Source organism: Delphinus delphis, chromosome 8, assembly GCF_949987515.2.
Source record: "Delphinus delphis chromosome 8, mDelDel1.2, whole genome shotgun sequence".
NCBI lineage: Eukaryota > Metazoa > Chordata > Mammalia > Artiodactyla > Delphinidae > Delphinus > Delphinus delphis.
The window spans coordinates 28041033-28065550 of NC_082690.1; the positions used below are offsets into that span (position 1 = coordinate 28041033).

The following is a 24518-nucleotide window of genomic DNA, read 5'->3' on the forward strand; positions in this document are numbered from 1 at the left end:
GTCACAAATCAAACCTTGGTAAATTTGAGAAAATTGAAATCGTATCAAGCATTGAGAAAACTGAAATTGTATCAAGCATCGTTTCCGACCACATTGCTATGAGACTAGATATCGATTAAAGGAAAATAATGTAAAAAGTACAGACACATGGAGGCTAAACAATATGCTACTAAACAACCAAGAGATCACTGAAGAAATCAAAGAGGAAATCAAAAAATACCTAGGAACAAATGACAATGAAAACACAACAACCCAAAACCTATATGGTGCAGCAAAAGCAGTTCTAAGAGGGAAGTTTATAGCAATACAATCCTACCTCAAGAAACCAGAAAAATCTCAAATAAACAACCTAACCTTAAACCTACAGCAATTAGAGAAAGAAGAATAAGAAAAACCCAAAGTTAGCAGAGGAAAGGAATCGTAAAGATCAGGTAAGAAATAAATGAAAAAGGAAGGAAACAATAGCAAAGATCCATAAAACTAAAAGCTGGTTCTTTGAGAAGATAAACAAAATTGATAAACCTTTAGCCAGACTCATCAGGAAAAAAGGAAGAAGACATATCAACAGAATTAGAAATGAAAAAGGAGAAGTAACAACTGACACCACAGAAATACAGAGGATCATGAGAGACTACTACAAGCAACTATATGCCAATAAAGTGGGCAACCTGGAAGAAATGGACAAATTCTTTGACAGGTACAACCTTCCAAGACTGAACAAGGAAGAAATAGAAAACATGAACAGACCAATCACAAGCACTGAAATTGAAACTGTGATAAAAAATCTACCAACAACAAAAACGCCCAGGGGCAGAGGCTTCACAGGTGAATTCTATCAGACATTTAGAGAAGAGCTAACACCCATCCTTCTCAAACTCTTCCAAAATACAACAGAGGGAGGAACACTCCCAAACTCATTCTATGAGGCCACCCTCACCCTGATACCAAAACCAGACAAAGATGTTCAGAAAAAAAGAAAATTACAGACCAATATCACTAATGAACGTAGATGCAAAAATCCTCAACAAAATACTAGCAAACAGAATCCAACAGCATATTAAAAGGATCATACACCATGATCAAGTGAGGTTTACCCCAGGAATGGAAGGATTCTTCAGTATATGCAAATCAATCAATGTGATACACCATATTAACGAACTAAAGGATAAAAACCATATGATACTCTCAATAGATGCAGAAAAAGCTTCTGACAAAATTCAACACCCATTTATGATTAAAACTCTCCAGAAAGTGGGCATAGAGGGAACATACCTCAACATAATAAAAGCCATATATGACAAAACTCACAACCAAGGTCATTCTCAATGGTGAAAAACTGAAAGCATTTCCACTAAGATCAGGAACAAGACAAGGCTGCCCACTCTCACCACTATTATTCAACATAGTTTTGGAAGTTTTAGCCATGGCAATCAGAGAAGAAAAAGAAATAAAAGGAATCCAAATTGGAAAAGAAGAAGTAAAACTGTCACTGTTTGCAGATGACATGATATTATACATAGGAAATCCTAAAGATGCTACCAGAAAACTACTAGAGCTAATCAATGAATTTGGTAAAGTAGCAGGATACAAAATTCACGCACAGAAATTTCTTGCATTCCTATACACTAACAACAAAAATTCAGAAAGAGAAGTCAAGGAAACACTCCCATTTACCACTGCAACAAAAAGAATAGTATACCTAGGAATAAACCTACCTAAGGAGGCAAAAGACCTATATGCAGAAAACTATAAAACACTGATGAAAGAAATCAAAAATGATATACCATGTTCCTAGATTGGCAGAATCAACATTGTGAAAATGACTATACTACCCAAAGCAATCTACAGATTCAATGCAATCCCTATCAAATTACCAATGGCATTTTTCACAAAACCAGAACAAAAAACTGTACAATTTGTATGGAAACACAAAAGACCCTGAATAGCCAAAACAATCTTGAGAAAGAAAAACGGAGCTGGAGGACTCAGGATCCCTGACTTCAGACCATACTAGAAAGCTACAGTAATCAAGACAGTATGGTACTGGCACAAAAACAAATATAGATCAATGGAACAGGATAGAAAGCCCAGCAATAAACTCACACACATATGGTCACCTTATCTTTGACAAAGGAGGCAAGAACAGACAATGGAGAAAAGACAGCCTCTTCAGTAAGTGGAGCTGGAAAACTGGAAAGCTACATGTAAAAGAATGAAATTAGAACACTTCTTATCACTATACACAAAAATAAACTCAAAATGGGTTAAAGATCTAAATGTAAGGCCAGACACTATAAAACTCTTAGAGGAAAGCATAGGCAGAACACTCTTTGACATAAATCACAGCAAGATCTATTTTGACCCACTTCCTACAGTATTGAAAATAAAAAATAAAAAAAACAAATGGGACTTAATGAAACTTAAAAGCTTTTTCACAGCAAAGGAAGCCATAAACAAAATGAAAAGACAGCCCTCAGAATGGGAGAAAATATTTGCAAACACAGCAACTGACAAAGGATTAATGTCCAAAATATACAAGCAGCTCATGCAGCTCAATATCAAGAAAACAAACAACCCAATCCAAAAATGGGCAGAAGACCTAAATAGCCATTTCTCCAAAGAAGACATACAGATGGCCAACAAACTCATGAAAGCTGCTCAACATCACTAATGATTAGAGAAATGCAAATCAAAACTACAATAGAGGTATCACCTCACACCGGTTAGAATGGGCATCATCAGAAAATCTACAAACAATAAATGCTGGACAGGGTGTGGAGAAAAGGGAACCATCTTGCACTGTTGGTGGGAATGTAAATTGATAAAGCCACTGTGGAGAAGAGTGTGAGGCTTCCTTAGAAAGCTAAAAAAATAGAACTACCACATGACCCAGCAATCCCACTACTGGGCATATACCCTGAGAAAACCTTAATTCGGAAAGATACATGTACCAGAATGTTCATTGTAGCACTATTTACAGTAGCCAGGACATGGAAGCAGCCTAAATGTCCATCAACAGATGAATGGATAAAGAAGATGTGGCACATGTATACAATGGGATATTACTCAGCCATGAAAAAGAAGGATATTGAGTTATTTGTAATGAGGTGGATGGACCTAGAGACTGTCATACAGAGTGAAGTAAGTCATAAAGAGAGAAGCAGATACCATATGCTAACGCACATATGTGGAACCTAAAAATATGGTACTGATGAACCTAGTGACATGGCAGGAATAAAGACGCAGACGTAGAGAACGGACTTGAGGACACAGAGGGGTGAAGGGGAACCTGGGACAAAGTGAGATAGTAGCTTTGACATATATACACTACCAAATGTAGAATGGAAGGCTAGTGGGAAGCTGCTTTATAGCACAGGGAGATCAGCTTGATGCTTTGTGATGACCTAGAGAGGTAGGACGGGGAGGATGGGAGGGAGCCCCAGAGGGAGGGGTTATGGGAATATATGTATACTTATAGCTGATTCACTTTGTTGTACAACAGAAACTAGCACAACCTTGTAAAACAATTGTACTCCAATAAAGATATTAAAAAAAAAAGCCAGCAAGCTCATGGTTTGGGCCTCACATCAGGCAGAATTGCACATTGAGTTCCCTGGCCAAATGAGATCACTGTCTTGAAAACACAAACTAAACAGCTTTTTAAGAAACTGCCAAATAATTTCCACTAGCAATGTATGAATGGTCCAGTGTTTTTGAATCCTTTCAAGCTTTTGGTGTGATTATTTTTAATATTATATTAGCAATTCTAATAGTAATAGTTCCCTGTGGACTTAATTTTACATTTTCATAGTGGAATCCTCGGAGATATAGGGGGTTTGGTCCAGACCTCTGCAATGAAGCAAATATTGCAGTACAGCAAGTTATATGGAGTTTTTGTTTTTCCAGTGCATATAAAAGTTATGTTTATACTGTATTATTGTCTATTAAATATGCAATAGCACTATGTCTAAAAAAACAATGTACATACCTTAATTTTAAAATACTTTATTTCTAAAAAATACTAACAGCCATCTGACATCAAAGGGTTGCCACAAATCATCAAAAGTACAATATCTGTGAGGTGCAATAAAATGAAGTATGCCTTTAATGACTAATGATATTGAACATCTCTTAATGTGCTTATTTGCCATCTGTATGTTCTCATTGGTGAAATATTTCTTCATGCCCTTTTCCTATTTCTTAATTGATTGTTTGGGTTTTTGTACTGTTGAGTTTTGAGAGTTCTTTATATATTCTAGATATGAATCTTTTATCAGATTTCATTTACAGATATTTTCTCCCAGCCCATATCTTGTCTTTTCATTATCTTAACATGGTCTTTCACAAAGGAAAAGTTTTTAGTTTTGGTAAAATTCAACCTACCAATTTTTTTCTCTATTCCATGGGTTATACTTTTCCTGTCATATCTAAGAACTCATTGACTGACTCCTAGTCACAAAGATTTTCTCCTATAATTTCTTCCTTCTAAAAGTTTTATAGTTTTACATTTTATATTTAAATTTATGATGTATTTTGAGTTAATTTTTTTATGAAGTGTGATCATTAGATCAAGGTTCTTTTTTCATTTTTTTTGCCTGTGGATGTCCATTTGCTTCAATATCATTTGCTTTAGTACTATTCATTGAATTGCTTTGAACTTTGGTCAAAAATCAGTTGACTTTACTTGAGTGGGGCTACTTCTTAGTTATATTCTCTGTTCCACAGATCTATGTATTAGTCTTTTCACCAGTATCAGGCAGTCTTGATTACTGTAGCTATGTAAACCTTTAAGTCAGGTAGACTGATTCTTCTCACATTATTATTATTTTTCAAAATTGCGTCAGCTATTCTGTTTTCCTTATCATCCCATATATGTTTTAGAGTAAACATCTCTATCTCAAAACAATTTTTTATGGACTTTTCATAGGAATTGTATTAAACTACTATAATCAATATGGGGAGAATTGACATACTTACTATGTTGATTTTTCTAATTCATGAATGTAGCATATCTCTCCATGTATTTAGGTTTCTTTGATTTCTTATATCAGCATTTTGTAGTTTGCAGTGTACGAGTCCTGTACATTTTTGTCAGATTTATACCTGTGAATTTTTCTGTCTCTCTTTCTCTCTCTCCCTCCCTTGCTATTGTAAGTGGTATTATTGTTTAAATTGTGGTTTCCATGTGTTCAAGGCTATTTTATAGAAAAACAATTGATTTTTGTATGTTAATATTATATCCTGTGGCATTGTTGAACTTACTATATATATATATATTTATGGATTATCTGGGATTTTTCATAGACAATTTTATAGCCTATAAATAGAGACAGTTTATTTCTTTCTTTCCAATATGTATGCTTTGTACAGGATTTTCTTGCCTTGGTGTGCTGGCTAGAGCTTCCAGTACTGTGATGAAAAGCAGTGGTAAGAGTGGATATCCTTGTCATTTTTCTCATCTTAGAGTGAAGGTATTCAGTCTCTTACCATTTAGTGTAGTGTTAGCAATAGGTTTTATTGTAGATGTTCCTTATCAAGTTGAGGAAGCTCTTCTCTATTCATTGTTGGCTGAGAGTTTTTCTTGTTAATACGTGTTGGATTTTTAAATGCTTTTTCTGTGTTTATGTGATCATATGATTTTTTCTTTCATAGCATCCTTCATGGTGGTTTATATTGATATTTGAATATTGAACTACTCTTACATCCCTGGATATGGTTGTAGTATATAATTTCTTTTATTTATTGCTGAACTATTTTTGATAATTTTTGAAATAATTTTTACATCATATTTGTCTTTTTTATTTTTGTAGTAGTGTCTTTGGGGTGCTACAGTAAAACTCACTTAATAAAATTAGTTGGGAAGTATTCCCTCCTGTTTTATATTGTGGATGAAATTGTATAGATTGATATTCATACTTTAAACATTTGGTAAATTTAATTTATTTAATAGTAACATGACTATTCAAATTTTATATTTTATCTTGAGTGAGTTGTGGTAATGTGTTTTTTGTGGAATTAGTCTATTTCATCTGAACTATCAAATTGTTATGTATAGAGTTGTTTATAGTATTCCTTTATCCTTTTGATGTTTTCAAGGTCTGTAGTAATTCTCTTGTTTCACTCCTGATATTAATAATTTGTGTTTTCTCTCTTTTATTCTTTCTTTGTCAGCCTTGCTAGAGGTTTGTCTACTTTATTGAACTTTTCAAAGAATAAGCTCTTTGTTTCATTGATTTTCTCTGCATTTTAAAATTTTAATTTCATAGATAATTTGCTATGTATCATTTTCTCTCTCTTGACTACATTGAGTTTATTTTGCTCTTCTTTTAGTTTTCTTGAGGCAGGAGCTTAGGTGATTGATTTGAGACCTTTATACTTGCATAATGTAATCATTTCCTGAGATAAAGTTTTCTCTCAGCATTGTTTTAGCTACATCCCACACATTTAAGTAGGTTGTGTTTTCGTTTTCATTCAATTCAATGTATTTTTAAAAAATTTCCCTTGAGACTTTCTCCTTGCCTCATGAATTGTTAACAAATGTGTTACTTCATTTCCAGGTGCGTGGAGATTTTAATTTTTATTTATTTAAATTTTTTTTGGTTAGAGTATAATTGCTTTACAATGTTGTGTTAATTTCTGCTGTACAATAAAGTGAATCAGCTGTGTGTATAAATATATCCCCTTCCTCTTGGACCCCCTCCCCATTCCCCAGTCCCACCTGTCTAGGTCATCACAGAGCACTAGGATGAGCTCCCTGTACTATGCAGCAGGTTCCCACCAGCTATCTATTTTTCACATTGTAATGTTTTTATGTCACACCTAATCTCCCAGTTCATCCCACCCTCCCCTTCTCCCCCGTCCACATTTCCATTCTCTACGTCTGCATCTCTATTCCTGCCTTACAAATAGGTTCGTGTGTACCATTTTTCTAGATTCCATATATATATGCGTTAATATACGATACTTGTTTTACTCTGACTTACTTCACTCTGTATGACAGACTCTGGGTCCATCCACGTCTCTACAAATGGCCCAATTTCGTTCCTTTTTATGGCTGAGTAATATTCCATTACATATATATGTACCACATCTTCTTTATCCATTCATCTGTCGATTAACATTTAGGTTGTTTCCACATACTGGCTATTGTAAATACAGCTGCAGTGACCATTGGGGTACTTGTATCTTTTTGAATTATGGTTTTCTCAGGTTATATGCCCAGTAGTGGGATTGCTGGGTCATATGGTAGTTCTAGTTTTAGTTTTCTGAGGAACCTCCATACTGTTCTCCACAGTGACTGTATCAATTTTCATTCCCACCAGCAGTGCAAAAGGGTTCCCTTTTCTCCATATCCTCTCCAGCATTTATTGTTTGTAGATTTTTGATGATGGCCATTCTGACTGGTCTGAGGTGATACTTCATTGTAGTTTTGTTCTGCATTTCTCTAATAATTAGTGATGTGGAGCAACTTTTCAGGTGTTTGTTGGCCATCTGTATGTCTTCTTTGGAAAAATGTCTATTTAGGTCTTCCTCTCATTTATTGATTGGGTTGTTTGTTATTCTGTTATTGAGCTGTTTGTATATTTTGGAGATTGATCCTTTGTCCGTTGCTTCCTTTGCAAATATTTTCTGACATTCTGAGGGTTGTCTTTTCATTTTGTTGATGGCTTCCTTTACTGTGCGAAAGCTTTTAAGTTCCATTAGGTCCCATTTGTTTATTTTTGTTATTATTTTCATTACTCCAGGAGGTGGGTCAGAAAAGATCTTGCTGTGATTTGTGTCAAAGAGTGTTTTTCCTATGTTTTCCTCTAAGAGTTTTATAGTGTCTGGTCTTACTTTTAAGTCTTTAATACATTTTGAGTTTATTTTTGTGTATGGTGTTAGGGAGTGTTCTAATTTCATTCTTTTACATGTAGCTGTACAGTTTCCCCAGCACCACTTATTGAACAGATTGTCTTTCTCCATTGTATATTCTTGCCTCCTTTGTCATAGATTAGGTGACCATAGGTGCGTGGGTTCATCTCTGGGATTTCTATCCTATACCTTTGATGCATATTTCTGTTTTTGTGCCAGTGCCATACTGTCTTGATTACTGTAGCTTTTAATATAGTCTGAAGTCCTCCAGCTCCACTTTTCTTTCTCGAGATTGCTTTGGCTGTTCAGAGTCATTTGTGTTTCCATACAAATTGTAAAATTTTTTGCTCTAATTCTGTGAAAAATACCATTGGTAATTGATAGGGATTGCATTGAATCTGTAGATTGCTTTGGGTAGTATAGTCATTTTCACAATATTGATTCTTCCAATCCAAGAACATGGTGTATCTCTCCATCTGTTTTTGTCATCTTTGATTGCTTTCATCAGTGTTTTATAGTTTTTTGAGTGCAGGTCTTTTGTCTCTTTAGGTAGGTTTATTCCTAGGTATTTTATTATTTTTGTTGCAGTGGTAAATGGGATTGTTTCTTTAATTTCTCTTTCTGATCTTTTGTTGTTAGTATATAGGAATGCAAGAGGTTTCTGTACATTAATTTTGTATCCTGCAACTTTACCAAATTCATTTATGAGTTCTAGTAGTTTTCTGGTGGCATCTTTAGGATTTCCTATGTATAGTATCATGTCATCTGCAAACAGTGACAGTTTTACTTCTTTCCCAATTTTGCTTTCTTTTATTTCTTTTTTTTCTCCGATTGCCATGGCTAGGACTTCCAAAACTATGTTGAATAAGTGTGGCAAAAGTGGGCAACCTTGTCTTGTTCCTGATCTTAGAAGAAATGCTTTCAGTTTTTCACCATTGAGAATGATGTTGACTGTGGGTTTGTCATATTTGGCTTTTATTATGTTGAGGTAGGTTCCCTCTATGCCCACTTTCTGGAAATTTTTTTATCATAAATGGGTGTAGAATTTTGTCAAAAGCTTTTTCTGCATCTATCAAAATGATCATATGGTTTTTATTCTTCAGTTTGTTAATATGGTGTATCACATTGATTGATATGTGTATATTGAAGAATCCTTGCATCCCTGGGATAAATCCCACTTGATCCTGGTGTATGATCCTTTTAATGTGCTGTTGAATTCTGTTTGCTAGTATTTATTTGTTCAGGATTTTTGCATCTATGTTTATCAGTGATATTGGCCTGTAATTTTTCTGTGTGTGTGATATCTTTGGTTTTGGTATTAGGGTGATGATGGCCTTGTAGAACGAGTTTGAGAGTGTTCCTCACTCTGCAGTCTTTTGGAAGAGTTTGAGAAGGATTGGTGTTAGCTGTTCTCTAAATATTTGGTAGAATTCGCCTGTGAAGCCATCTGGTCCTGGACTTTTGTTTGTTAGAAGACTTTTAATCACAGTTTCAGTTTCATTAGTTGTGATTGGTCTGGTCATATTTTCTATTTCTTCCTGGTTCAGTCTTGGAAAGTTGTACTTTTCCAAGAATTTGTCCATTTCTTCCAGGTTGTCCATTTTATTGGCCTATAGTTGCTTATAGTAGTCTCGTATCATCCTTTGTATTTCTGTGGTGTCAGTTGTAACTTCTCCTTTTGCAATTTTATTGATTTGAGTCCTCTCTCTTTTTTTCTTGATGAGTCTGGTTAACGGTTTATCAATTTTGTTTACCTTCTCAATGCACCAACTTTTAGTTTTATTGATCTTTGCTGTTATTTTTTTCATTTCTATTTCTTTTATTTCTACTCTCATCTTTATGATTTCTTTCCTTCTGCTAACTTTGGGTTTTCTTTCTTCTTCTTTCTCTAGTTGCTTTACGTGTAAGGTTAGATTGTTTATTTGAGATTTTTCTTGTTTCTTGAGGTGAGATTGAATTGCTATAAACTTCCCTCTTAGAACTGCTTTTGCTGCATCGCATAGGTTTTGGTTCATTGTGCTTTCATTATCATTTGTTTCTAGGTATTCTTTTATTTCTTCTTTGATTTCTTCAGTGATCTCTTGGTTATTTATCAGTGCAGTGTTTAGCCTCCATGAGTTTGTGTTTTTTACAGTTGTTTTCCTATAATTGATTTCTAATCTCATAGTATTGGTGTCAGAAAAGATGCTTGATACGATTTCAATTTTCTTAAATTTTCCAAAGCTTGATTTGTGACCCAGGATGTGATCTATCCTGGAAAATGTTCTGTGTGCACTTCAGAAGAAAGTGTATTCTGTTGCTTTCACCTGGAATGTCCTATAAGTATCAATTAAATCTATCTGGTCTATTGTGTCATTTAAAGCTTGTGTTTCCTTATTTTCTGTCTGGATGATCTGTCCATTGGTGTAAGTGGAGTGTTGAGGTCTCCCACTGTTATTGCGTTACTGTCATTTTCCCCTTTTTTGGCTGTTAGTATTTGCCTTAGGTATTGAGGTGCTCCTATGTTGGGTGCATAAACATTTATAATTATTCCGTCTTCTTCTTGGATTGATCCCTTGATCATTACATAGTGTCCTTTCTTTTCTCTTGGAACATTCTTTACTTTTAAGCCTATTTTGTCTATATGAGTATTGCTCCTTTAGCTTTCTTTTGGTTTCCATTTGCATGGAATACCTTTTTTCCATCCCCTCACTTTCCATCTGTATGTGTCCCTAGGTCTGAAGTGGATCTCTTATAGACAGCATATATACAAGTCTTATTTTTGTATCCATTCAGCCAGTCTATGTCTTTTGGTTGGAGCATTTAATCCATTTTCATTCAAGGTAATTATAGATATATATGTTCCTATTACCTTTCTCTTTATTGTTTTGGGTTTGTTTTTGTAGGTCCTTTTCTTCTTTTTCTCTTGTGTTTCCTGCCTAGAGAAGTTCTTTTAGCATTTGTTGTAATGCTGATTTGGTGGTGCTCAATTCTCTTAGCTTTTGCTTATCCCTAAAGCTTTCGATTTCTCCATCAAATCCAAATGAGATCCTTGATGGTTAGAGTAATCTTTGTTGTAGGTTTTTCTCTTTTATTACTTTAAAAATATCCTGACCCTCCCTTCTGGCCTGCAGAGTTTCTGCTGAAAAAACAGCTGATAACTTTATGGGGATTCCCTTTTACGTTATTTGTTGCTTTTCCCTTGCTACTTTTAATATTTTTTCTTTGTGTTTAATTTTTGTTAGTTTGATTAATATATGTCTTGGTGGTTTCTCCTAGGGTTTATCTTGTATGGGACTCTCTGCAGTTTCTGCACTTTGGTGGCTATTTCCTTTCCCATGTTAGGGTAGTTTTCAACTATAATCTCTTCACATATTTTCTCAGATTCTTTCTCTTTTTCTTCTGGAACCCCTATAATTCGAATGTTGTGTGTTTAATGTTGTCCCAGAGGTCTCTGACACTGTCCTCAATTCTTTTCATTCTTTTTTCTTTATTCTGCTCCTCAGCAGTTATTTCCACCATTCTATCTTCCAGCTCATTATTTGTTCTTCTTTCTCATTCTGCTGTTGATTCCTTCTAGTGTATTTTTTTGCTTCAGTTATTGTGTTGTTCATCACAGTTTTATGTTCTTTAGTTCTTCTAGGTCTTTTTTAAACATTTCTTGTATTTTCTCAATCCATGCCTTCATTCTATTTCTGAGATTTTGTATCATCTTTATTAGTATCATTACTCTGAATTTCTTTTCAGGTAGGTTGCCTATTTTCTCTTCATTTATTTGGTGTTGTAGGTTTTTACTTTGGTCCTTCATCTGTAACACATTTTTTTGTCAACTCATTTTTTTTAATGTGTGGGGCTTTGTTACTGTCTTACTGGTTGTTTGGCCTGAGGTGTCCAGCACTGGAGTTTGCAGGCAGTTGGGTAGAGTGAGGTCTTGGTGCCGAAGTGAGGATCTCCGGGAGATCTCACTCTGATTAATATTTCTTGGTGTCTGAGGTTCTCTGTTAGTCCAGCGGTTTGGACTTGTTATCCCCACCTCAGCAGCTCAGGCCCGACCCTCAGCCTGGGAAACAAGATTCTGCAAGCCGTGTGGCGTGGCAAAAAAAAGAAGAAAAAAAAAGTATGATATCGAAGAATAAAAAATAAAGTGAAAAATAAAAAATATATTGGAAAAACTAGAAATATAAGTGAAACAACAACAACAAGGTAAAACAGAACCAAAACAGGAAAAAAAAAAAAAGAGGCAGGGAAGAAACCAAAAGGAACAGAACAATCACAAAGAGTAAAAGATAAAATAAAATTAGAAAAATGAAAGACTTAATAGAAAAAATAAAAATATAAATGATACCACCACAAGGTAAACAGAACCACAACGTTTAAAAAAAAAAAAGAAAAAAATGAAGAAAAGAAAAAGGGGCTGGAAAAAGCCTTGGCTTGGGTCAAGGACCTTAGGTGGTGGTGGGGGTTTAAGGTGGGGGCGGGCCCCTAGGCTCAGGACCTGCACAGCCGGAAAGGACAACATGGCTGGAGGGGGCCTCAGAGCGTGGATTAGAGTGCAGGGGCAGGGTTTGGGCTCTGCACACCCAGTGGTGGCCTTGGAGTGCAGAGGATCAGGCCCAAGACCTCAGCCGGCTCCGTATGGCCCAGGTGGGCGGGGGAAACACTGGCTTTGTTCCTTTCTGATCCTCCAATCTCCCAAGGGTCTCTCTGCATCCCCGTTGCTCTCCTCACTGTGGGTGGGCCACTCTAGGTGTGGGAACCCCTCCCCCAGCCGCCCCACAGGGGCATCCATCCCATCCTGCCTCCATTTCTTCTCCCCCACGCCACGTCCTACCTGGTTACTTGGGGGTTCTTCCCATCCCCTTCGGTGTCCGTGGCCCCTCACAAGTGCCTGGTAGGTGCCCTAGTTGTAAGGAGATGTGAACTCTGTGTCCTCCTATTTTGCTATCTTGACTCTGCCCCCTCAGATTTTAGTGTTAACCTTTCTCTTAATTGATTTCTAGTCTCATTTCATTGTGGCCACATAACATAATCTGTGTGCCTTCAATTCTTTTAAATCATTTAAGGGTAGGTCAGGATATGGTCACTTTTGCTATATGTTTCATAGGCACTTGAAAATCATGTGTATTCTGTTGATTAGATTCTGTTGGTCGCTGGTGTTATTGAGTTCTTGTGTATCATTGCTGATTTATTGTGTTCTTGTTCTATTAATTTTAGAGAGGACATTCAGGTCTCTAGCATTATAGCTATAATAAATGCATTTGTCTGTTTTTCTTTTCAGGTCTATCAGTTTTTGCTTCCCATTACTGCACCTCTTTTGTTTGATATGTACACATTTAGGTTTGCTATGTCTTCTTGCTGGATTGACATTATGTGATATATCTCTTTGTCCCTGATACTTTTCTTTGTTGATGTCTACTTTACCTGATATTAATATAGCCACACCTGTTTTCTTTTAATTCATGCTTATATAGTATATCTTTATCTTTTGACTTCCAACCTACTTATATCATTCTGTTTGAAGTGAGTTACTTTTAAGAAGTATAAAGTTGGTGTTATTTTTTTTTTTAATCTATTCTGCTGATCTCTGTCTTTTAATTGGTACGTGTGTATGTATGTGTGTGTGTGTGTGTGTGTGTGTGTGTGTGTGTGTGTACCATTTACATTTAGTACAGTTATTGAATATGTTAGTACTGAAGTTTGCTTTTTGGTTGTTTGTTTTCTGTTTCTTCTGGTTTTTTGTTTTTTGGGGTTTTTTTTGCGGTATGCGGGCCTCTCACTGCTGTGGCCTCTCCTGTTGCAGAGCACAGGCTCCAGACTCACAGGCTCAGCGGCCATGGCTCATGGGCCCAGCCGCTCCGTGGCATGTGGGATCTTCCCAGACCGGGGCACGAACCCGTGTCCCCTGCATTGGCAGGTGGACTCTCAACCACTGCGACACCAGGGAAGCCATGTTTATTCTGTTTTTAATTTCTCTTTTTTCTTTTTTCTGCCTCCTTTGGGTTACTTGAACCTTTTTTAGGATTCCATTTTCCGTTTTCATTCTGTTATAATGATTCTGGGTGTATCTCTTTGTATAGATGCTTTAGAGATTGTTCTAGGATTACATCACTTACATATGTACATGTATACATTCAGCCCTCCATATCTGTAGGTTCCACATCTGCACATTCAGAGGACTGAGCGTACTATGCCAGCCATTTAATATAAGGGAGTTAAGCATCTGAGGGGTTTGGTATTGGATGGGGAGGAGTGTCCTGGAACCGATCCCCTGTGGTTACCAAGGGACAACTGTATATAATATATATATGTGCATGTATATAATATATACTTTGTAATTGCTCACTGAGGTTTTTCTGTGATGGCTGCTTAAAATTCTTGGCACATAATTCTGACATCAGTGTCATCTCACTGTTGATGCCTGTTGATTGTTTTTTCTTATTTAATTTGATATATTCCTGGTTCTTAGCTCTATTGAGTATTATATAAGACTCTAGATCTTATTTAAATCTTGCATTTTAGTGGGGATTTTTTTTAACACTGCTCTTTTCGGTTTAGGTTACCACCTCATTGCTGCCAGGTTGAGAAGGAAGTCCAGACTTTCCACTATACCTCTGTTGATACCTAGGAGAGGAAGGGCTCCTTTCTACTGCTGGACAGAATTAGAAGTTTAGGCTCCCCTCTCTGCATCCTCTGATACCAATCTCAGCCTCAGATTATCCGCTGATAACAAGAGGCACCTTGTTATTGCTCCTCACGTGGTCTCCAGTGACATCATTGGGGATGGCCTTGTTGCTGCTAATCGGTAGTGGAAGTCCTGATTCTTTACTTGGCCTCTGACTCTACTCCAGCCAGGAGGGGGTGGAATGCCATGTTACTGCCAGGTGGGGGTAGAAGGTCAGGCTCCCCACATGCCACATGATTGCCACTGATTGGGAGGGTTGTTGGTGGCCACTTGTTACCACCCAGAAATGATTAATGTCCTGACTCCCCACTCAGCCTTCACCAACAGTATTCCTTTGGGGGAATGGGAGGAGGAGAGCTGAGGCACCTCATTACAGTCTGGCAAGGGTGGAATTCTTGGCTCTCCATTCCACTTTTGCTGACATTGGTGGTATAGAGCCCCAGTTTTTTTGTGGTGTTTGTCAAAACTTTTGTCTTGCTAGGTTGCTCTTTTTCCTGGTCCTTTGCCTAAAGAGATCATGTTTTTCTTGGATCTCTTTATGTGTGTGCCCATTGGTGTTCAGTGTTGTCAGCTTCTTCACTATCTATGATATATTAGGCAAAAATAAAACCCAAGGAACTCATCACTGTCTTGTTCCTTGGGTCTGAAGTTCACTAGCCAGCCTGCCTGTTTCTCTCCACTTCTCACAGGCTCTGTATGTTTGTGAGATATATTTTTATATATGTCCAGGGTTTTTAGTTGTGCTTAGCAGGAGATACAGGGAAAAGTATGTCTACTCTACTTTACTAAAGCAGAGGTCTCATTTTTTATAGGAGTAATATTTATAAGAATTAAATTAAATGCTGTGTGAGACCCATGGCCCAGTACCTAACACATGGTACTGGCTCTATAAATGTTAGCTCTTATTTTTGTCATATATGTCTTTCTTATTCAGAATGATCTTAAATTGTCATGGTAGGTTTTGACCAGTACATTTATGGTTGGATCTTTTGAGCACTAAAATTACTTTCTGAGCTTTCATTTGATATTAAAATCCAGGGTCAGAATAGTATTGAAAAGAGCATGGACTTTGAGTGAAACAAGCATGTTTCTGTTAGTTTTGTGTCTTACACCTTATTGTTTGATCTCAGCCTCAATTTCCCATTTTGAAAAAGTCATTATTAATACTAATCTTAAAGGATTATGAGCATTGAATGAAATCGCTGTATAAATTACTTATAAATTCTAATATTTTCAGGTTTGTTATATCACAGATAAACTATGAAAATTGAGTCTCTAACCATTCATTTGCTTATCAGTGTTTACCTGTTAACAGAAATGAAAGTTTTGCCATATAGTATTGTTCTCTGATTTGTTGCTTTAAAGGTCCAAAATGATTCGCTTTGATAGGGATGTAAGTGCTTAATTTAGATTGTTGTAATCATTATCAAAAATTTCCCTCCATATCTCCCCTTTTTTGTCAGTGTATTAACATGCTCAAATTTCTCCCATCTAAAGCAAAACAATATTTCTTAGAATTGCACCTCTAGTCCCAACCTCACTGAACTTAAAAGAAAAATTTATACAAATTTGTTCATTATTCCCTCTTAAAACCACTGTAATCTGGCCTCTCCCCACCCCACCCTCAAATCATCGGTGACTTCAGTCCTTACCTTACCTAATCTCTCTCAGCTTTTGATAATATGGGAACTGCTTCATTCTTGAAATTCTCTTCCTTTGGCTTCCACCATCTTTCCTAATTTTCTTGCATTTCTCTTCCTGTTCTTTGTGAGTTTTTTCTCAGCTGTAAAACTTTTTCACCTGTATCTACTACAGATGTATTTTCCATTATATTTTCAGTTTGTGTAGACCATCACCTGGTATGTAGCAGATGCTGCATAAATAATTCTTCAACTTAAATTGTCTATCCCTTAAGATTAGTTATCCTTGGTGTTCCATCCTTGGCCCTCTTCTCTGCTAATTCTACTTACTTTCCTTGATTGATTTTTATTAATTTCAATGGCTTTAGTTATCTTGTGGATCAGATCCCTCTTCCCCTTTCATATATTTTCCCTTTCTCTCTTTTTTTTTTTTTTAAGAAAGAAATGCAAAATTTTATTTGAGCCAAATTTGAGGATTATAACCTGGGAAGAGCATCTCAGAAAGGTCTGAGAACTGTTCCAACTGATTCACTTTGTTATAAAGCAGAAACTAACACGCCCTTTCTCTTTGATTGTGCTTATAATCGTTGATTAAGTAAAGTCTCCATGTAGAAATTCACTCAAGCCAAATTGACAAAATAGGACATTTCAGCTTCTCTGCTTGACCATTCTACATAGAGTAAACATGGAGGGCTTTAACTTTTAACCACTTTACAAAAGTGAATACCTGTGTGTAATGCTGATGTATTAGTTGATACTTGAAAATTTCAAATAAAGCCATTTTATTTACATTACTAGTTATAGAAATAAAAATTACAATGTACATTTATCGTTGGTTTCACTTCTTATCTGTGAACTATGAGCCTCAGTAACTGACTTAATCCAAGGTCCAAATTATTTATGTATGTATTATAACTTGGTATAAATAATTAGGTATAAATTATATATACACATACAGTGATATTTAAACGTATTGCAAACCATGTTGCTTTTATTCAACGTTGTACAGGAGGTCTTAGCTACTACTGTAGTACAAAAAAAGAAATAAAATTGGTAAAAAATAGGAAAGAAAAGCAACCTTAGTATTTACAAATATGTAATTTTTATGCAGAAAACACGAGAGAATCAACAGATAAATATTTAGATTAATAAATGTGTTTATTGAGTTGCTGGGATTAAAATTAATATTCATCAATTAAGATAATCCTATTTGTTGTAATAGCTACATCTCAGTGGCTTAACAAAATTAAATTTGTTTTTCATTAAGAAAAAGTGTTTGGATTTTTTAAAGTTGATATTCTCATTACCAGTGCCAGTGAACATGCATATCTGTCCCATTAGATAGTAAGCTCCATGAGGATAGGAGCCACATCTTTGTTACTCACTGCTATATTCTTAGCAGAATGATATTTCTAAACTGTAAATCCAGTGGTATAATGCCACTCCTTAAAAGTTTTCTAAATATTCCTCATTACCTATAGAATGAAACCCAAGCCCCCTTGCATGGTATGTAAGACTTTGCATGAGCCATTCCCTATTTACTACTTAAGCTTTTTTTACCCTATCCCCTGTCCTCAACTTTGTATTTCTCCAAAGGGGCCGTAATAACTCTTATCCATGCCTTTGCATTTATAAATTAATTTTTTCTCTTGGAAATGTCTTTCTCACCTTTGGTAACCATTTTCCTTTTTTTTCTTTTTTTTTTTTTTAACAGCTCAAGTACTGTACTCATCAGGATGGCTTCCTCAATCCTCCTCCTCCCCTCTCTATTTTGTCCTTTCCACCCCTGAAAGCAAGTCTGAATGTTGTCCTTCCTCTATGCTTCCATAACACTGCTCATATCTCTATTATGACCCTTATACAGTTTACTTATTTCTTTCCCCACTAGCCTATAAACCTGTAAGAGCAGGGATTCTGTGCCTCATTTATCTTTATATTCCCAAATGTATGCACAGGTTTGAAACCCAGAAGATTTTAAATAAAAGTTTATAGAATAAGAAAGATCAGTGTTAAGGCTGTTGGGGCAATTCAAGTGAGAATGATGAGAGCTTAAACTAAAAGAATAGCAGTAGGGATGAAGAGAAGTGGTTTTAAAATGGATGTATATGGTTGGTGAAAGACGGCTTCCAAGTGTCTAGCTTGGGAAGTGTAGTGGCCGTTCATCTAGATGAGAAATAGAAAAATAATAGAGTTATGGCGGGGGAAAACCAACATGATATTACTTAAATTTTGGTAGTTTCCAGTGGTAATTATGACCACATTAAAGAATTGGAAAGTAGAGGTACCCTTAAATGTCCAATAAGAATGTATTTTAAAATTAAGTTGTAGAAAAAAATTTTATGTATACACACACATACGTAATCAATCACATACAGAATGAAAGTATTATGAAACAAGTATTCAGTATCTACCCAAATCGTTTCCTTCATCTCTCCCTGATTAGACGGCTTAGAAGTCAGGGTAGTAATTTCTGCTGTAGATTGTCCCCTGTGGATCAAAAATCCTTGTCAACACCTATAATCCTAAACTTTGAGGGAACTTTTAAAAACCCAGGAGATAAATTTATTTTTCCATCTTCAGTATCTAACTTCCTCTAATAAAGAAGGATTTAAATACATATCTTTAAATGGATGAGAATTCGGAGCAGTTCCAATGGGTGTGTAGGTGATAAGGACTGAGTCTTTCAACCAATTCTGTGATTCTTTGAGGCAGGCCATGGAGAGACCCTATATTGCTGTTACAGATTATTGATGCTGTAGCCCATTGCTAGACTTGAGAAATAGACCAGGAGTAACACCCTGGCCTCATTGTGTTGTTGAGAAGATGCTTTGATCCTTTTCACAGCACTAACTCATGTCTATCTAGTGTATATCACGCTGGTTACCTGCTCTGTTATACTACCCCTTGTGTAGTATAAATACTCCCTGGCTAGTCCCTTTAAGTATTCCTTTCTATCATTATGGAGTCAGAAAGAGGAGGCTGCCTCAAGTCTCCACCAGTTGTCTCTTCTTTTCATTGATCCTGATACTCCATATAAAACTACTTTGCAATGATAGCTCTTATGTTCAGCTTTCCTCTTAAGCCCTAGGAATTATTAGAGAACTGTTTCTGCTGTCCCTCCCCCTACCACCTTTTAAATGTAAACATTTTGATTAATGTCATTTAAATGATTTCTTTGGCTTTTATGTTAACTTTCTAATAGAAAATAAGTACTAACTTTCATTTATTTAGCACATAGTAAATGCTAAACTATTTATTATTTTTAATCTTCTCAATAACACAACTAGATAGGTAAAGTTTATCCTTATTTTACAAATGAAGAAAATGAGAATCAAAGATCAGAAGTTACTTGCCTCAAATGTATCACAAGTATATTGCTGAGCCAGCATTGGAACTCAAGTCTTATCCTCTTCTAAAGCCCTACTCCTTCTTCTGTTTCATATTACATCATACCCCTGGGAAGATATATGATTTTATAGTTATTAGAAAAGGAGGAAAAACATGTAATTTTATAAACAGTTTTACAGGTGACTTAAGAAGTATGCCTTGTGAGGTGAGGAATTACTGGGATATTCCTTTTCATCCTAGGTCAGATGTTATCAACATTCTTTTGTTGTTGTTGTTGTTGTTTTGTTTGGCCGTGCCACACATCTTGCAGGATCTTAGTTCCCCTACCAGGAATCAAACCCAGGCCCCAGCAGTGAAAGTACAGAGTCCTAACCACTGGAGCACCAGGGAATTCCCTCAACATTCTTAAGTAAAGATTTGCACTGTTGTGATGATTATCTTTGTACCCCACTCTAACTTAGAATATTCTTTTCATCCTAGATCAGATGTTATTAACATTCTTACGTAAGATTTGCACTGTTGTGATGACTAGGCCACAGGGTGCCCAGACATTTGGTCAAACATTTTTCTGGGTGTGTCTGTGAGGCTGTTTCCGGATGAGATTAACATTTGAGTAGATAGACTGAGTAAATTATTGCCCACTCTAATGTGGGTGGGTCTTATCCAATCAATTGAAGACCTGAAGAGAACAAAAAGGCTGAGTAAGAAGAAACTTCACCTACCTGACTGCTGGAGCTGGAACATTATCATTTCCTGCCTTTGGACTTGAACTGAAAAATCATCTCTTCCTAGGTCTCCAGCCTGCCAGCTTTCAGACTAGAACTTATACCATCAGCTGTCCTGGTTCTCAGGCCTTTGGATTCAGACTGAAACTACATCGTTGGTTGTTCTGAGTCTTTGACTTGCCAGCCACGTATCTTGGGACCTCCATAATTTTGTGAGCCAATTATTTATATGTATATACATATATAATATATTTATATATGCACACATATACATACATACACACACACCACACACACATCACACATATACCAGTAGTTATATATATAACAAATAGGCTTATAGCCAAATATATAGCCTACTGGTTCATTGGTTCTGTTTCTCTAAAGAACTCTAATACAACTGTTTTCTGCCTTACTTTTCTTCACAAATGCTCCCAAGCCTCTCATTACCTTTTTTCCCTCCACGACACCCACTCTCATTCTTAATATGTCTGTTTGCTTACAGTTACTCAGAACACTGCTCACAAAATTACTGCAGGTAACTTATTTTTCCAATACTACTGTGAATTGCATCCTATTAATGGCCCCTGCGTGTGCATGCACACACTCTTATACAGGCACATTATTCTTCATATAGTACATCAGCTAGTCAGTAACTTTCTGTGATAATGAAAATATTCTATGTTTGTGGTATACAATATAATAGCCATTAGCCACATGTATTAGCATTCTCCAGAGAAACAGAGCCAATTGGAAGGAGAGATAGATAGATAGATAGATAGATACATAGACAGATAGATAGATAGGGAGATTGATTTACTGTGTGGAGTTGGCTTATGTTATTATGGAAGCTAAGCAGTCCTAAGATCCACAGTCGGAAAACTGGTCCAGGAAAGCCAATAATAAAGTTGCAATCCAAATTTTAGTCCAAAGGCAGAAGTCTGATATTCCATCTCAAAGACAGTGGCAGAGAGAAAGAATTCTATCTTACTGGGCCTTTTGTTCTATTCAGGCCTTCAGTGGATTCAATGAGTCCCACTCACATTAAGGAAAACAATCTGCTTTCCTCAGTCTACTGATTCAAATGTTAAGCTCATCCAAAAAAACCATCACAGACACACCTAGAAATAATGTTTAGCCAAGTGTCTGGGTACCCTGTGGCCCAGCAAGTTGACACATAAAAGTAACCATCATATTACATATGGCTACTGACCGCTTAAAATATGGCTAGACCAACCAAGGAACTAAATTTCTAATTTTTATTTAATTTTAAGTAATTTAAATGTAAATAGGTATACATGGCTCACAGTTACTATTTTGTTTTTTTGTTTTGTTTTGTTTTGTTTTGTTTTTTTATATATGTTCCCATATCTCTTCCCGCTTGCGTCTCCCTCCCTCCCACCCTCCCTATCCCACCCCTCCAGGCTGTCACAAAGCACCGAGCCAATATCCCTGTGCTATGCGGCTGCTTCCCACTAGCTATCTACCTTACGTTTGGTAGTGTATATATGTCCATGCCTCTCTCTCGCTTTGTCACCATTTACCCTTCCCCCTCCCCATAGCCTCAAGTCCATTCTCTAGTAAGTCTGTGTCTTTATTCCTGTTTCACCCCTAGGTTTTTCATGACATTTTTTTCCTTAAATACCATATATATGTGTTAGCATACGGTATTTTTCTCTCTCTTTCTGACTTACTTCACTCTGTATGACAGACTCTAGGTCTATCCACCTCATTACAAATAGCTCAATTTCGTTTCTTTTTATGGCTGAGTAATATTCCATTGTATATATGTGCCACATCTTCTTTATCCATTCATCCGATGATGGACACTTAGGTTGTTTCCATCTCTGGGCTATTGTAAAAAGAGCTGCAATGAACATTTTGGTACATGACTCTTTTTGAATTATGGTTTTCTCAGGGTATATGCCCAGTAGTGGGATTGCTGGGTCATATGGTAGTTCTATTTGTAGTTTTTTAAGGAACCTCCATACTGTTCTCCACAGTGGCTGTATCAATTTACATTCCCACCAACAGTGTAAGAGGGTTCCCTTTTCTCCACACCCTCTCCAGCATTTATTGTTTCTAGATTTTTTGATGATGGCCATTCTGACTGGTGTGAGATGATATCTCATTCGCAGTTACTATTTTGGACAACACAGTGGTAGATTGTCTCAGTCCTAGAATGAAGCTTTGACTGATGCTGCAGGACCATTCAGACTACTTCTCCAGTATCTGGCTTCCACCTGGGCTTGAAACACCTCCTCTGGGAGAACACAGCCACCATGTAAAAAGTCCAACTACCCTGAGACTGCCATGCTATGAGGAAGTATTAAGCTAGTCACATGGAGAGAGTATATCAAGAGAGGGAGAGAAAGCCCTATCTGTTCTAGCCATCCATCCCATTTGAAGGAAATGTGAATGAAGAAACTGTATTGGACCTCTAACCCAATCAGGCCTTCAGGTGACTTCAGCCAGAGCTGCCACCTGACTCAATGAAAACTCACAAGCAAGAAGTTCCATCTAAACCTGCAGAACCATGAGAGATAATAAATTGTTGTCTTAAGCCATTCAGTTTTGGGGTGATTTGCAAGGCAATAAATAACCAGAACAGAAGTATGCTAAGGAATCAAGGCTTCCTATTTTTCTGGCTCCCCTAGATCCCAATCTTCTTTTCTTTCTGTTTTCTACTTTCTTGCTTTTTGTGGTATAAACTTTTATGCTTAGAACTAAATTAGCAGTTTGGGAAAGTCACAGTTATCTGGCCTTCAAGTATCTTGGCTTTTTGACCTCATATTTAAAAGGCTTTCCTGCTTTCAGATAGGCCAAGTTGGACCAATGTTTGCCTTTTACTTCCTTAGTAAAGGCCATAACCAGTTAATACAATCTAATACCCTGATCTTTTTCAATCAGTTGTCTTTTTTTTTTTTTTTTTTTTTGCGGTATGCGGGCTTCTCACTGTTGTGGCCTCTCCCGTTGCAGAGCACAGGCTCCGGACGCGCAGGCTCAGCGGCCATGGCTCACGGCCCTAGCCGCTCCACGGCATGTGGGATCTTCCCAGACCGGGACACGAGCCCGCGTCCCCTGCATCTGCAGGCAGACTGTCAACCACTGCGCCACCAGGGAAGCCCCGATCAATTGTCTTTTAAAAGTCTAATCCCAGAAGACATATACCTATGCTTCAATATTAACATTTTAATCTCTACTTTGCTACCAGAAGAAAATGGATGGGAGGGAGAGGGATGTGTTGGGTAAATATTCAAATGATACCTGCTATATAAGCAATACCTCTTACATATAACAGACTAGTCATATACTCAGATCCTATATAAGTTATTTATACAACTTATAAATTGTGCTATTTAACACAGTTATATAGCCTTGAACTTTATCCCTTAATAATGTACTTTTTATTCCAGTGAGCTCAATATTTATAAAAATTTAAAAGGAATTTATTGCTAAATGTCAGGAAAACAAGTGTTTAGGACACGATTTACTATTATGATTGTTCTTAGTGAGCATTTTTTTGTGATTGACACTAAGAGGGCAAATTTTGGATCTGAAAATTTCATTAGGACTCTGTTACATCAGTGATTTGTTTTTTTCATTCCAGTTCTAAGAACAGATGGAAGTGGCTATGGATAATTCATATGATTTCAATCAACAAGGCTCATGTAATGGAATTCCATCTGAGAAGAAAAACAACTTCCTCGTGTCAGAAGATCATGGACAGAAAATCTTAAGTATACTACAGAATTTTCGAGAACAAAATGTCTTTTATGATTTCAAAATAATCGTGAAAGATGAAATAATCCCATGTCATCGTTGTGTGTTAGCAGCATGCAGTGACTTTTTCAGGTACTTTACCTTGTCTGTTTATCCCTCAGATTTTATGATACCACTAATTAAGTTATTTTTTACGGCTGTACTCAATTTCCCCCCACAGAACATGAAACAGTAATCTTTAATACTTAAAAAAAAAAAATTAGAACCTAGATTAACTAATGATTTTTGAATATGAAAATATAAGAGTACCTTTTTTAAAGTTCAAGTCTTCCCAGGCTAGGATTGGGAAGTTCTGTGGAACATTAGTCCCTTGAATTGTTCTGGAAAAATATTGTTTTGATCTGGGGTCAGTTTTGTTTGGGGGATCCCTGCACTGTATAATTTGGGAAAAGAGGAAAGGACAGATTGAGCAAAAATGGAAGCCAAGTTCAAAGAAAATGAGGAGTCTGAGAAGAAAATACATTTCAGTCATGTATTATATCCCATGATTGTCCAGGAGAGAGGGAC

At 36.5% G+C, this 24518-nt stretch overlaps 1 protein-coding gene across 2 annotated transcripts in view; it reads left to right on the forward strand.

Annotated features, from left to right (window-relative positions):
* Window positions 1-24518, forward strand: part of KBTBD3 (kelch repeat and BTB domain containing 3) — a 50261-nt gene that overhangs the window by 19780 nt on the left and 5963 nt on the right. Inside the window, exons 2-3 of one of the 2 annotated variants that reach the window (XM_060018026.1) lie at window positions 20296-20440; window positions 23839-24083. In XM_060018026.1, the coding sequence (XP_059874009.1) occupies window positions 23851-24083 (233 nt within the window). In that variant the 5' untranslated portion in view covers window positions 20296-20440; window positions 23839-23850. The remainder of the gene's footprint in view (window positions 1-20295; window positions 20441-23838; window positions 24084-24518) is intronic. The other variant, XM_060018025.1, reaches the window with a different exon arrangement.